The 15964-nt window shown below is 33.4% G+C and overlaps 1 protein-coding gene across 1 annotated transcript in view; it reads left to right on the plus strand.

Moving 5' to 3' along the window:
• Positions 1-15964, plus strand: part of LOC145306006 (uncharacterized) — a 37096-nt gene that overhangs the window by 19813 nt on the left and 1319 nt on the right. Inside the window, exons 31-45 of the mRNA XM_080147931.1 lie at positions 952-1031; positions 1876-1993; positions 3331-3412; positions 5695-5796; positions 6630-6710; positions 7950-8074; positions 8539-8626; positions 8815-8923; positions 9139-9304; positions 10023-10279; positions 11035-11385; positions 11883-12285; positions 12629-12757; positions 14306-14423; positions 14688-14974. Of these exons, the coding sequence (XP_080004057.1) occupies positions 952-1031; positions 1876-1993; positions 3331-3412; positions 5695-5796; positions 6630-6710; positions 7950-8074; positions 8539-8626; positions 8815-8923; positions 9139-9304; positions 10023-10279; positions 11035-11385; positions 11883-12285; positions 12629-12757; positions 14306-14423; positions 14688-14974 (2496 nt within the window). The remainder of the gene's footprint in view (positions 1-951; positions 1032-1875; positions 1994-3330; positions 3413-5694; positions 5797-6629; positions 6711-7949; positions 8075-8538; positions 8627-8814; positions 8924-9138; positions 9305-10022; positions 10280-11034; positions 11386-11882; positions 12286-12628; positions 12758-14305; positions 14424-14687; positions 14975-15964) is intronic.

Consider the following 15964-nt stretch of genomic DNA (forward strand, 5'->3'; position numbering starts at 1 on the left):
GATAGAAACACAGTAGGTATAAAAAATTGTACACTTAAATTATAAGAGTTCTAATATTAAGTTAATTCTAATAAAAAACAAGAATGACAACATCCATAAAAGCGAAGCACTGAAACGGTAGGACAAACGGACATTAACACTTGTATAGTGTCTGAACTGAATATTCAGAATATAAAAGTATAAGAGTCGAAGCAAAATTGTAAGTAAATTTGTTAAAAAAATTCCTAGATACAGGATAATGTTTATGGACATACTTACATTTTTAGGACTTGATTATAGAGTTGCTTCGCTCATGATATTGTTCTTTGTTGTCCCAGGAATCAATATACAAAAAATCAGATCACATAAAGATTTGTTGTAAAAAAGTAGAAAAATCAACACATTTAAAATTGACGTACGGACATTCTGGTAATGATTATAGAGTTGCTACGCTTTCTAAATCGTACCTAACTACTACAGAAATCACAATGCAAAGTTTGAAATCGATAGGACAATTCTAACATGCCTAAATTAACGAATAAAAGCTATCAGTCTCTGACGGACGGACGGACCGACCCTAATTATAGAAAAGCTTCGCTTTTAATAAATCGGGAAAAAACGTGTTAAATGGATGAAAAGCAGTAGTTCAAAATTGGCCGGGAGGATAAAAAGCTTAAGCATAATAAGAATAGTGTACATTTAAATTATTGAGTCAAGAAAAATCCAAAATAAACTAGGTATTATTAAAATGTGTCAGTGCGAGGAGGACAAAAATGCGTCAGTTTAAAAAAAGATGCACATTTACAGTACAAGAGTAAATTTTCTTTTCAAGCTCAGCTTTATATCCATCAACCTCAATTTATTTAGAATTAGTTTTAAACTATCATTAAAATATCTTAACCTTTGTTCTTTATTTGTATACATATAAAAAAAAGTACAATTTAAGTATTTATATTTTTTTGTTTATTTAAGAGGCAAGAAGTCAGCACTTGAATTTATCACTAATTCCGGAGAATATACCAAAGAAGATATTAGAAAAATCAGATGTTCAGGTTAAATACATTTTAGAATTCTTTTATAAAGTTATGTCTCTGCGGAAATAAAGTTTTTGTTTGTACTAGATTTATTTACCATTTTTTTATAAAGAAGGACATTTTTTCGCGTATTTCCGTGAATTTTGGCGTTGGGTCGTAGTCAAATGCTCTTACAATGTCAAAGTGTTCTTAATTATAATTAAAGGTATATAATTATTATATAAATTATTTTTAAAAAATGCTAACCCAACCAAAATTTTGAATATTTTCTTCCTTGTTGTTGTATAAATTCTTACCACTGTTGAAAAGTTTGACCGCCAATTTTCATCTGCTAACCCTTCCCCCCCCCCCCCTTCCATTACAATAAATAATTCAGTTGTACATAAACTCTCAAACAATTAGGTACACCATATTTCAAAGTAAAAAGATTTGGATTTTATTTTGTTTTTAAAATTCTTTTTTTCAAAGTTCTTAATATTTTTAACTTGTTTTTTGTTAAACTTATATTAATTTTAACTAGTATGAAGCTTGTTGTTTTCTTAAGAAAATTTGCAAATATGGTTATTATTTTATAGAATTGAGAAGGCTTGAATAAAGCGAAATATATTTTCTACAAAGAAGTGTGTTCTTCCATGTGTAGTTAGCTCTAGCCTCGCGTTTTTTGAGGTATATAATTAAGTCCAAAATTAACAACAGTTTGACTTAATAAGAATATTTTGCTGAAAAACATCACTCAACTTTTCGGAAGTACGAGAAAAATGTCCTCTTGATTTATTATATTTTTTTTGCGAAATTTACAACTAGGTTTAGAACATTCCTTTCAAGGTTAAAAAAATATCATGGATAAGAGATAATTTTTTAGGTGACAACGTGGGTAATAAAACCGGTTATGACTGGGAAGACGATGACCCAAGTATTCCACCTGGATGGAAAGGAACTACAATTTCGGTCAACTCATTCGGCAAGATGGTGCAAAGCAGGTAGAAAGAATGACAATTAAAAAAAAATCACTTACGATTACTAGATAGAAATTGATTTTGTCAGAGAGGAGACAGTGTGCTGTTTATCACACTAGTCTCCAAAGTTTTAAAATAACGTATACTTATCCCTTGGCTTAACAACTTTTTGAACTTTAAGGAATTTTGATTGTTTGGTTCATTAAATTGAGTGTTCAAAAGTTTCAACCACAAATTTTTATCTACAGAAGGGGTAATTTTTTGTATTATCTTTTGGGATGAACATTAGTTTAACGGCCTTTGTCTTATCCCCTAAGATCCCTGGATTTTTGTAGCACCTAAAACAGTTAGATATATATATACTAGAGTTGGCTCAATATAACTATATCGCTGTTGGCTAGTTTTCTATAAGTACAAATCTATTATCTATTTCTAAATCAATCTATTTTCCTCCCCCGCCATTACTATCTAAAAGAAAGAAGTAAATATTTATTAATTTAAATGATTTTAAAAAGGTTTTTTCAATTATATTTTTTTCACATTACCATCACCAAAGGGTTAATATGATTAAAATTTTAGTTTTAATATTTTAACACAAAGGAAGTGTCGCCACAATCGAATTCTTTTAAAATACAGTTTTCTTAGATTTACTCTATTATGAACGAATATTTTTTATTTATGAAATACGGATTAAATACTTCAATGTAATTCAAATATCTACATGAAGTGAAAAACTTAATTCATTCCATAAACAAATAGAATAAAAGTCCTATCGCTTTGGTCAATGAGAGTTTAATGAGGATTATTGGAGCACTATGAGTTTTAAACACTTTACCACTGGAAGACTCGAGCTCATTTATAGACGTTTATTTCCTATATAGATCTGTCATGGATCTTGATGCAATAAAGCAGGCCGTTTTGTAAATGTTAAAAATTGGAAGATTTCATTAGATAAAAGTAATCGCAAATATACTTAGTAAATAATATATATATTCTGCCATTCATAATTTTATACCAATTCAAATCACATTACTAAAATAAAAAAAAAATATTTCTCAATTGATTGACAATTACAGCGTTCTCTTTACAAAAACCCAGATATAAACAAATATTTTGAAGTACGGAAAATATTTTTTTTACTTTAGTTTTATTATAGCTCATTTTATTTTAATGCCAATCTAAAATTCATTGCAAATTCTGAGGAAAAATTGGATGTTGAAATTGGGAAATAAATTAAGATACAACCTACAATTCCGAATTGACATGTAAAGAGCTTCTGTTTTTTTATTCAACATCGTCCAATTTTATTTATGTATCTCTGCAATAAACCTATTTTTGTATATCTTTACCCATTATTTCAGACGCTATCTGTCACCAGACGGACGTTTCTGCTCCTCCAGAATTGAAGCTCTCAAGTACATGCTGAAAGAAAACATTTTTAAGGTAAATTTCAGGCGTCATCCAGTTAATAAATCTATAAATAATATATAGATATATAACCAGACAACTACCTGGATCCCCTTGTTAGGGACCCTTTTTGTCTGCTAGCAAACTGCTTTCTGTTCTTTTGTACGACTTTGCTATCTCGATATTCTGAACAGTATTGGTTGATTTTCAAAGACCGAATTATTTCGTTGGTTTGCAGCTACAAATTAGATGTTGAGCTTTAAAAAAAATAAACTTCAGATACAATAGGTATTATCCTCAATATTTACTTTTCTGTCCCTATATTTTTTACTAGCGGATGCGCCCCTAGCATCTAGGTGCTATATATTTGAAAGAGTATGGAAAGTATTATAATAGCCTAAAACCCAACTAAGATATAAATAGCCTAAACCCATCCAGGGGCCTATGAGAATCTTTCATAAAATGGAGAACTCAATCTGTTTAGTAGTTATTGAAATCATAAGCTAAGGACAAAAAAAACCTTACATAGGATAGTTCAAAAGTTTTTTCTAGTCAAAAGTACATTTAAACTAGCATTCACATTAAACTGGTAACTGGTTTAGACTAAAACTGTGTTCGACAAATAAATTTTTAATAAAAGCAAGGATGACAACATCCATAAGTAGCGAAGCACAAAAAATTGTGGATGGGAATACGTAGAAGTAGATTTAAAGTGTATTTATTAAAATCAAGAATAGATTTATTGGAGAAAATAAACACGAAACCTTTTTTATTTTGTATGATGAAAACGGTTAAAGTAAATTACATACTAGATGCACATAACAATGGGAAAAAATATTTTGAAACTGTTAATGCAAAAAAGTTTTAAAATTGGACCAAAATACCAAAGATATGGGGAAATATGTCAAACATATAAAAATAGCCAAAAACCTGCTAAAAGGCAGTTTGGCCGCCTTTGTCTCTTTTCTTAAAACGCCAGAAATTTAATTTTAATATCTTTAACTGAAACTTTTTTGGAAATTAGACCATAAACACCAAAGATATGGGTAAAAATGTGAAAAATATAAAAATAGCCAAAAACCTGCAAAAAGGCAGTCTGACCGTCATTGTTGTTTTCTTTAAATGATGGGAAATTTAAGTTTGATATCTTTAACTGAAAAATTTTTGAAAATCGGACCATAAACACCAAAGATATGGGGAAAATTTGTAAAATATAAAAAATAGCCTAAAACCTGCTAAAAAGCAGTCCGACCGCCATTGATGTTTTATAGTTTAATGTGCTCCTTAATGAAGGTAATGTTGTCAAAAAATTTCAGCTCTCTATCTTTTATAGGAGCCGAGAAAATCACGTTTCCCCCAATTCATTAATTACGGACGGACAGACGGACAGACGGACGGACATTGTGAATTATAGAGTAGCTTCGCTACTAAAAAACAATTTAATTACAAAGAAAACCAATAAAGGGGGGGGGGGTAAGATGTGCTAAAATTCCGTAATGGTGGGAGTTTAAAGGCCTAAAAACAGGAGTAGAACGATAATATTCACTAAATATAAATATTTTTTTTAAAAGCGAAGCTTTTCTATAATTAGGGTCGGTCCGTCCGTACGTCCGTCCGTACGTCCGTCCGTCCGTACGTCCGTCCGAGATAGATAGCTTTTATTCGTTAATTTAGGCATGTTAGAATTGTCCTATCGATTTCAAACTTTGCATGGTGATTCCTGTAGTAGTTGGGTACGATTTAGAAAGCGTAGCAACTCTATAATCATTACCAGAATGTCCGTACGTCCATTTTAAACATGTTGATTTTTCTACTTTTTTAACAACAAATTTTCAAGTGTTTTAATTATCCGTTTGATCTGATTTTTGGTATATTGATTCCTGGGACAACAAAGAACAATATTATAAGCGAAGCAACTCTATAATCAAGTCCAAAAATGTAAGTATGTCCATAAACATTATCCTGTTTTTAAGCAGTTTTTCAACAAATTTACCTACAATTTTGATTCGATATTTATACATTTATGTTCCAATTTTTCAGTTCAGATACTATACAAGTGTTAATGTCCGTTTGTCCTACCGTTTCAGTGCTTCGCTTTTATGGATGTTGTCATCCTTGTTTGTATATGGTTCTATCAATAAGGAATACACATTACACATATTTAGTAAATATTTAATATTATCGTTCTACTCCTGTTTTTAAGCCTTTAAACTCACATCTTTACGAAATTTTAGCACAACCTACCTCCCCCTTTTCCATCTTTGATAGAGAGACACGCAAACATCTTATTACTTAATCTAAATGGAATCCTTTTCTAGGAAGAAGATATAGCCCACATGAAGAACAGTTTGTTATCAGAAGGATGGGAGACAGATAATTTGCTTCCAGCTGGTTGGCTCATTAAACCTGATAAACATAAGGTAATGTTCAGCGTGATTTGAACCTCATATGGGCTGAGTTGCTATCCATAACATTCAAACGCCATGGTCCAACAATGTCTCCTTTTCTGTCCGAACACTCATTAAGTAACACCCATCAGACAACCAACCCTTTGATTGCACGACCTTTGTCTGAGAAGTCGTAACTGTGCATGGTAATGAGTTGCACCTTTTTTGGGCCAAGGCATTTCCCCTACTTTAATTATTACTGTCACGCACCTGACATAGTAGCAGTAGGAACCATTTTTAACGTCTTTAGTATGAAACGGTGTTAAGCTGAGATTCGAACCTATCACCTCCCCGACGACGAGCAAGTGCGTTACGTGTTGAGCTACGGTCGCGGGTGTGTTCAGAGTGATAATGTAGAATATTCGTGGATATTATGACAGGGAAAAAATTGACATAATTTAAGTTGCGATTTCTGCTGTTATTTATTGGTCATTTCGTTTATCCAGTAGGAGGGGAGGGGAGAAGATGGGGGAGATAGTTTTTTTAGCCCACCATAAGGTTCACTTTATCAGAGTATGAACTCTGGTGCAAGATCCAAGTAATAATAACTCCATGAGAGTGATTGTTTGTTACGATTAAAAGCCTTGTTAAAGTAAATTAAAAGATTATGAGATTAATTGCAGTTTTGTTGGCCCCGATGGGCCCAGGCTAACTAAAATAGATTTAATAATATGATTTTGCATTTTATTAATTGTAGCAAATTGTTTAAAATACAATACGATACATGATATTTCAAAATGGCTTAAAACCAGTTATAATCCAGCGGATATTAATCGGATTCGAAATTATTAAAAGAAAATATTTAGGAGGAGGAAGCAACTTTTAACTATTTATCTCCTGATTTTCAATTTATGAGGTCTACACGAGCAGCACAAACATATATGCAGGTAAGCAATATTTATCTAGGCTCGGCAGCCGCCCCTCAGCCGCGCATAAGACTCAAACTTAAACTCACTAGTGCGCAAAAAAGGGGGGGGGGGAGTTTGTAAACTTATAGGAAATAAAAACAAGCCCAAAATGCCAGGGCAAAATTTGATACTGCTGAATTTTCATTTCCTATAAGTGTACAAACTCCCCCCCCCCCCCCCCTCCTTATCAAAAGATGGTTTGTCTGTTTACGCACAAGGTTAGACAACCATCCAATTTTAAAGTTCAAATATTTCAACTGAGGCTTACAAGCGACTGACGCACGGCGGCCGAAATCTGTTATTTATACTTTTTAAATAATTTGTACTACTTTCATATTAACTATCCCTTAAATTGCATCTTTTTTTTGTGAGGAAGTCCTTATTGTACCTTGTTCTTCAAATAGGGTTGGGCCGGATACTGGATATCCGGCTGATTTTTAATGCCGGATATCCGTTATCCGGCTGGATATCTGGCCAACGTTACATATCCGGTAAGTTACTGAATACCCGGCATTAGAAATAAGCCGAAAATCAGGTATCTAGATAGTTTCAATATTCGGTACCCGGCCGGATTTTGAAAATTGCCGGATAACCCGGCCCAACCCTACCTTCGAACATATTCATGAATTGCGACTGTTTTCCATTCTATAAGATAATGTATCATGGTCCACATATGATTATATTACCCAGATCTAAAGGGATAAGACAATTGCCGATAAATTGATGTACACCTTAATGATGATACACAAAATTAATCATACTAAAGCGTAATTTAGTGGTAGAAACGTTTGAATACTCAACTTAATAAACCAACCACTCAAAATTCCCCAAAGTGTCAACGATTAAAAACATTATTATAAAACTTTGGGGACTAGTGTAATAAACAGCCCATTGTCCCTTCTCTCTCATCATTTTACCCCCTTTCCTAAATCAAATACGTTACACTTTGCTGCGCTATGGATTTCTATCTGATATATAATTTAGGGATCTTAAGGGATAAGACGATGGCCGATAAATTCATTTTCATCCCAAATGAAAATACACTAAATTACCCCTCTGTAGATTACAATTAGTGGTTGAAACGTTTGAATTCTAAACATAATAAACAAAATAATCAAAAGTTGTTAAGCCAACGATTAAAAACATTATTATAAAACTTTGGGGAATAGTGTAATAAACAGCCCAATGTCTATTGTCTAGTTCCTAATTTTTGTACAGAACTGTGAAGACTACAATGATGAGGATGTAAAGAAGCTTGGTCAACTAATAGCTGAGGAGAAAAGGAAAATTAGAATGGATAAATATGGACCCGGCTCCAGCAGCAAATCTCCAATTGCCTCCAGGTACATTTTATTTTACTAGGTGCTTCGCTTGAGAAAAAGCCTAAAACCACATATAAGACATTTATAAAGCTTCCCTGGATAGTTCAACCTATTCATACCAGCGATTTCTGAGACAAAAGAAACCTTACTGCTTTATATTATAGGATATAAAAGTAAAAGGATGTTTGTCTACCCAGCTTGTAATGGTGAAAGACAGCTTGTAGCAAACTGTGTCTGTCTGTATGTTTATACCAAAAAATCTCGATAACTGATAAAATTCTCCTTCAGAGAAAAACTTCCTATAGGTCCAAGAAAGTTTTGGGAGAGAGTACCTCCACCATCCTAAGAGAAATAACCCCTGAAAAAATACCACATTCACCCCGAAAATAGCTGCTTTTTTACTTCAAAAACTTTTTAAAAAAGTTTAATACCTAGTTAATGGTTTAAGTAATGTGATGAAAAAAGTAACACGTAATTAATTTTAGGAGACAATCAGAAAGTTTTTCATCATTATCTCCAAGAGCATTGTTTAATAATTCATCAACTAATGGATTTGAATCAACTGAAGCTCAGGCATTGAAAACTATAGAGTTACTAGTAAAATAGTTTTTTTTTAAATTGGAAAAAATGTTTAGCAGCCGGCGGCAGTTTGAAGGGTGAAGGAAAAACAGCAACTAAGTAGCATATTGGAATTATGAAATGTAATGTATAATTTGCTTTCCATCTAGTTTTTTTAAATCTCTAGTTATCAATATGCATAGGAGCTCATTAAGAAACTGTCAAATGGAAAAGATGACTTAGCCTGGGACAAGCATGAACTGCTTCCCAATGGCTGGACCTTGCATAAGATTATTGATGATGACATTGAAGGCAAGGATATTGGAATAATGAAATAAGAGCCATTCCTATTCAGAGAGAGAGGGGACAATGAGCTGTTTATTACACTAGTACCCAAAGTTATAATAACACATTCTTTTTCGTTGGATTAACAACTTTGGGGACATTTAATGAATCTTGATTGGTTGGTTAATAAATCTGAAATATAAATGATTTCAATTTAATTATTCTCTATCCTTGTACTAAAGGTAACGAGAGCGGCGAAACAACCGCCGCAGATGTCATCTTCAAGTCAAAGACTGGTCAGCTATTTGACAGCTACGAAGCTGCTCTGGAAGAAATCCGCGAAGCTGTTGATGGCGAATACTCTTCTGAGGAAGTTGATAATTTTAATAAGATGGGTGAAGAACTAAGGTAAATAAATGGATAATTTGGATCATGGCAAGCAAATGAATAAAGTGGTGGGTTTCGTCGTATTTTCATTCACAGTAGCTTTTGAAAGGTTATTTTAGGTTAGGTAAATGTTAATGATTGTCTCTCAGGATTTGGAAATAGGCTCCTTAGAGGATAGAATTATAAGAAACGCTACTGTGAAAATACGACGAAACCCGCTCCTTCGTTTTCTTTCCATGATCCAATAATTGAATTAAATATGTTTTGTATAAGCATGTTATCTATACTCTATAGAGCTATAGTAAGAGACAAACAATTAAATTAGAAGATTAGGTATTTTTAATTAATTTTGGGATATAGAAATATTTTATTATTAACTAACATATAATATTAAAATGCAGGGTAGGATAACAATGTACCTCCCTTTTCATTGATCTCTAAAAGCCAGGGAGGGAGGAGAATAGGCCGTTTATTGCCTTAGTCCCCAAAGTTTGAAGATGACGTTTTCATATTCTTTGGGACTTTTGATTGGTTCATTCATTAAGTTGAGTTTCCGAACTTTTCAACCACTAATTGTAATCAGCAGAAGGGGTAATTTTGCTTATTATTATTGTGGATGTACATCAATTTTTTTGGTCATTGTCTTATCCCTTTAGATCCCTGTATAAAACTAGGTCATATAAAAACATATAAAAAAATTACCACTATTTGATTATACAAAATTTCCATTTTACTCCAGGTCATTGAGAACCCAGAACTCTGGCAAATATGACTGGAATTGTACCGACCCCACGATACCCTCGGGCTGGAAGTCCCGAGTGGTTGAGGGCAAGCTGCGCCGCCAATTCTTTCTCTGTCCGGACGGCAGTGTGTTCGCGTGTAGACGCTCAGGGTTCCAGCATATGGTACAGAATAAATTCCCGTCTGAAGAGGTTGAAAGTATGAGAAAGTTGTTGACACATGAAGGATGGAAATTTGCTGACTTTTTACCTAAAGGTATTTGTTCTTTTTAGTTAGGTATCTGTCCCAAACAAAAAAATCGTTGCTTATCAAGAAACCCCCCCTCCCCCAAATTATTTAAAAATAATTTGACACAAGGGTGGATGTTTTTTCCTATGTTTATGCCCTATCGCGGGCATTGCAGAGCCTATACCTACGGGGCTATTAGTATCCAGTAACAAAAATAATCTATCCTTACCTTAATTAATAAACAAAGAAACGAAAAACTACACACCTTATCATAAATTTATTTCAATGAAATAAAGGGGGGATAGGTAGTAATGGGTGACCGCCAAAAATCAAATGAGTAAAAGGGGTAGTTGCACGAAGTGCATTTAAGCTTGAATTTAGTGAACTGCATATTTTTTCTGTTCAATAGTTTAAACTACATCTATAGAACATATATTTGAAAGGATTTAAATCTTCTACCAGGTAGTTTAAAAAATATCAAGACTTGAAAATCACGACACGTTTGTATATATGCAACTTATATGGCTGTCATGTTTTCACAAAAACAAAAAAATTAATATTTTGGTGTTGCCTGATTGATCGCTATTTATTGTAATAGAAAAATAAATGTGTTAGATGGTATTCTTGTAACTTATGCTTGTAATGTCACTTTTAAATTCACTTCATGCAGCTATCCCTTTTCATCAAATATTAGCCCGCATTCTTTGATCAAAATATTTTCTTTTTCTTTTCACTGAAAAGAAAATGTTTTTTTTTTATGAATTAATATTTATTTTTACTAGGTTGGATGATTAGAAAAACCGAAGGAACGCGTGACGGTATTTATGACGTTGACTTTTGGATGTTAAACATTCAGGGCAACGTTTTCCGGTCAACCAAAACAGCCATTGAATTTTTGACCAATAGCAAGGATTATGGCCAATCAGATATCGATAAGATAACCACAGAATTAGAAAAAGAAAGACGCCAGGCAAGAATGCTGAAATATGATTGGCTGGAGAATGATCCGAGTGTTCCTATTGGGTGGCGACTCCGCCATGTTGATGGAAAATCCGCAAGAAGAACTTTTTTCCTTTCTAAGGATGGGTTCCAGTTTGCCTGTAGACGCGCGGCTTATCAACATATGATTACAGGTAAAAAATTGTGCATAGTCCCTTTCGTGGCAATGCCTCTTAAGGGGGGCGTTTCGTCGTATTTTCACAGTAGCTTTTGATAGGTTATTTTAGGTTAGGTTAGGTGAGTGCCCTGCAGGGTTAGAGCCCCACGCAGGGGCTACAAATAGGAGAAAAGCTGCTGTGAAAATAAGACACAAAACAAGAAGCATTGCCACGAAAGGGATTATATCTACCCAAAAAATTTAATTATATTAATTGCGCATGCTGTATAACTAGTCTCTAAAGTCTTATAATATCGTTTTCTTAACAACCTTGGGGACTTCTTTTATTGAATTTTGATTGGTTGGTTCATCTACTTAAGTGTCCAAGGTTTCAACTATATTTTGCTTAGTAAATTCGGAGAATTTTGGTTGGTCCTAATGTTTTAACCAATAGTTGTAATTTACAGAAGAGATAATTTTGTGTATCATCATTTCTAAATATTTCTGAACTTACAATGATTCTTAAATATTTAGAAAACTACCCAGAGGAAGAATTGTCAGAAATGCGGGACAAACTCTCTCACGAGGGCTGGCAGTCTGACCCATTACTACCAGAAAAGTGGCTTGTCAGAAAGTGTGAGGGCAGCACCAACGGCCAGTTTGATGTCAATTATTACTTCCTCTCCAAGGAGGGCGTCATGTTCCATTCCATCAAAGCTGCCATTACTCACATGACCCAAAGTGAGTTATACAACGAGCATAACATTGAGCAGATTAAGATTAAGCTGGAGCAGGAAATCCGCAAAAATCGGCCGCAGAAGTATGATTGGCTGGAGGATGAGAACCTGCCGGAGGGATGGAAGTATCGGACAGTTGTGAAGGCGGGTATCAGGACGGATTTTGTTCTCACTAATGATGGGGACCAGTTTCAGAGCAGGTTAGTATTTCAGGCCAGCTATTTTATAACTAATTTACATATGATAATCTGTAACAATAATTTTATATGTGTATAAGTACCTTTTGCAATTTATGTCTTGAGAAACACATTTTTATATTAATTAAAACAAGCGGCTACGGCCCCAGAGGCTTTAGGGGCCCTTGAAGTCGAAGGGGATGTCTAACCCCATTTTCATTGTAATTTTAAAAAGAAATTTATTTTGTGGGGGGTTCATGTTTTTCTAGTTAAAAACCTTGCTAGGACCAATGAGAAGCTACCCAAATTACATTTAAAAGTTTCTCAACAAACAAGAAACACAAAATATCTCAATATTTTATTTCAGACGAGCTGCTATTGAGCACCTGATAAAAGAAGGCGCTCCTACAGATGTCATCTTGAAATTCTGGTCCACCCTGGATACAGAGGGGTGGATATTTATTGAGGGTAAATTACCCCAAGGATGGAGAGTCAGGTAACAATTTCAAGGTTAACTTATTTTAAGATAATTTTCATGTGGTATAATTATCTTCAGCGTGGCCATATTCTTCAGTATACTGAAAATCTTCAGTATTCTTCAGTATTTGGAAATTGGGGCTTCAGTATTTTCAGTAAATACTGAATATTCAGTATTTGAAAATTTTATTCAGTATTTTTCAGTTTTTGGAAATTTTCATGATTCAGTATTTTCATTATTTCTTAAATTCCAAAAAATTTTGCATAAATAAGATGTTTTTTCAAGTAGTTGATGTCAGATTTTTTTCGGCGCTTCGCGCCTCACTTTACTTTCATTTAAATTACCCTATAACTTTGTACATTAATTTTGTTTTTTTTTATGGTAATCATAGACGTCCAAGGGGGGGGGGGTAAAGGGGCGATTACCCCCCCAAATTTTTTTTCATTTTACCCCCCCGTTTACCCCCAACCATTAAGGAGGGGGTATTTACCCCTCCCCCCCCAAACAATTTTGGGGGGGTAAATACCCCCCCCCCTCAAAATAAAAATCTCTAACAAAAAAATTTTGCGCGCTTCGCGCGCCTTTTTAATACTAAATATTTAATAAAATTTAAATTACCCCCCCCCCCCCCAATAAAATTTTGGGGGAGTAAAAAAAATTTACCCCTGCCAACAGATTTCAGGGGGGGTAATTAACCCCCCCCTCAAGCAAATTTTACCCCCGGGGTAAAAATTTTGGGTGTGGTAAAAAAAATTGCGACGCGCGAATTTTACCCCCCCCAAAAGCGAATTATCCCCCCCCCCTTAAAAAAATTTTACCCCCCCGCCAAAAAAATAAAAAGCTTGGACGTCTATGATGGTAATATACATTTTTTTTTTCAATTTCATCTTAAATATAAATTTTTAAGATATTTGAGATACTTTTATACAGTATTTTTTTTGTCTATTAATAGAATGAATAATCTAAGGTGAGTACTTTGCATGATTATTAAAGGTAAAGTTTTTTAGCATGCTCTTAAATTAACTAAAAAGTATTTAAGTTTTGTAATCATTTAAAATATTTATCAGTCATTTTCTGCTTAATTGATGCAAGAAAATCTAAGAGGCAAAATTAAAAGGTCTTTAAAATATCCCCCAAATTATAAAGGTATGATATATGAAATTTTGAAATGAGGAATCATATAAAAAAAAAATACTTATTCAGTATTTGTATTTTTTGTTCAGTATTTCAGTATTTTTTCTTATTTTAGGATTCAGTGTTTTCAGTATTTCCTTTTTTTTCTTCAGTATTTTCAGTTTTTTTTCTTATTTTAGGATTCAGTATTTTCAGTATTTCCTTTTTTTTCTTCAGTATCAGTATTTTTTTGGTTGTGGCCACACTGTATCTTATTCATCTGATTTTTGGAATACGGATTCCTAGGACAACAAAGTACAATATTAAAAACAAAGTCCTAAATGTGTAAATATCATGTATTTCTGTAGTTTTGCAACAAAATTTACTTAAAATATTTTAAACTTAAATATTTATACTTTGCTTTTTCAGTTCTGACACTGTTGTTTTATTTAGATCCAAGGACCGGTTGAAGGACAACTGGCAATTCTATTTCCTGTCTCCACAAATGGAGGTGTTTAAATCCAACAAGACTGTTCTTGATAGCATTGCTAAGGATACTAACTACACACAGGTATATAATCTAGGGATATTAAGGGATAAGACAATAGCCGATAAAAGTATGTACATCCCCAATGATCAACACATAAATTACCCCCTTTTTGTAGATTACAATTTCTGGTTGAAATATTTTCACACTCAATGCAAACAAAATTCGATTAAAGTCCCCAAAGTTGTTGAGCCAACGAATAAGAAAACGTCACAATAAAACTTTGGGGACTAGTGTAATAAATATGAATTTTGTATCTAAGTTATAAATGAAAATATCTTTTTTTAGAATGACTACAACTTAATGAAACAATGGATCGAAGACGAGCAGAAAGCCAGACGAGAAGAAAACTATACATGGAGCGAGGAATCAAACCTGCCGCCAGGATGGAAGGTCAGATCAGTTGTCACCAACAGCAAGAATATACGTGAATTTTTCTTAACACCCGACGGAGATCAAATTGCAGGCCGCAGAAAGGCAATAGAGCTTATGAGAGAAAATGGCGCAAGTCAAAGTTTACTGGATGCTCAAACGCGTAAGATGAAAGAGATTTCCAATCAAAATAGTTCAAAAGGGTATGTTCCATGAATGAAATAACATGAGTAAAGTAACTTATCCACGCCATTATATTTAAAATTATAGTATTCATAATTTTTAAACATATTTATCCATGTATTGAAAAAAAAGACAGCAAAATGTTATAACACCATGATTATTGATCATGAACGTCTACTTGTTTGTGTGCTTAAGTTGAATTTTTCTCGTATTCATCCGAATCCGGTGGATAGGAACCGGTTCTCATCCATACGAAAAAAAACTATGTCTAGCATCGTATTATATCCGCGGAAAGCCGTTTATGATACGATGATAGAAATAACTAATATTCTTATTCTCCTCTCTCTCTCTCCTTCGTGTTCAGGTAGTCTATTGTATATACTTGTTTTTTACTATTAAGATTAGGCTCTGTCAATCCGCAATCCGCCCGAATATTGGACCTAGTATTCGAACCCGTAATTTAAATTGATGATTCGGATTATTAATTTATATGACTTTTGTAAAACACAATTTACTTTTTAAAATTTAATTTACTTTGTCCGTCAGTCTGTCGGTCATGCATAAAAGAAATTAGAAGTATCTTAATACATATATCCGAAAGGTTTCGTGATTGCTAAGAATCATTGCACATTTATTATCTTTCTTCTCTCTATAATTAATTTTGTATATATGTCCTTCCATGATTTTTAGTGCTGCGCTATTTATGGATGTTGTCATCCTTGCCGCCAAAAAGTTTTTCTTACTAAGATAACCAAAATTGAACTTTACTATAACTCATACTCTATCTGTACAACTAACTGTTTTTTTAGATAAAACTTATTTAAAATGTGGCAGGCAGAAACTAAAAAAGAATTTTATCGTTTCTTGACAAGGCAGAGGTAAAATGGTGGGTAGCATCCAAAGTTACAATTTTTTGTATTTTATTTTCTAAGTAGATGTCCATGCTTAATTTATGTTAGGTTAGGTTAAGTAATAGTTGGAAAATAGCCGCTGTAGGGGCTAGAAATAGG

This window comes from Acartia tonsa, chromosome 2 (genome assembly GCF_053477335.1).
Source record: "Acartia tonsa isolate MP-2025a chromosome 2, ASM5347733v1, whole genome shotgun sequence".
In the NCBI taxonomy this organism is placed as follows: domain Eukaryota; kingdom Metazoa; phylum Arthropoda; class Copepoda; order Calanoida; family Acartiidae; genus Acartia; species Acartia tonsa.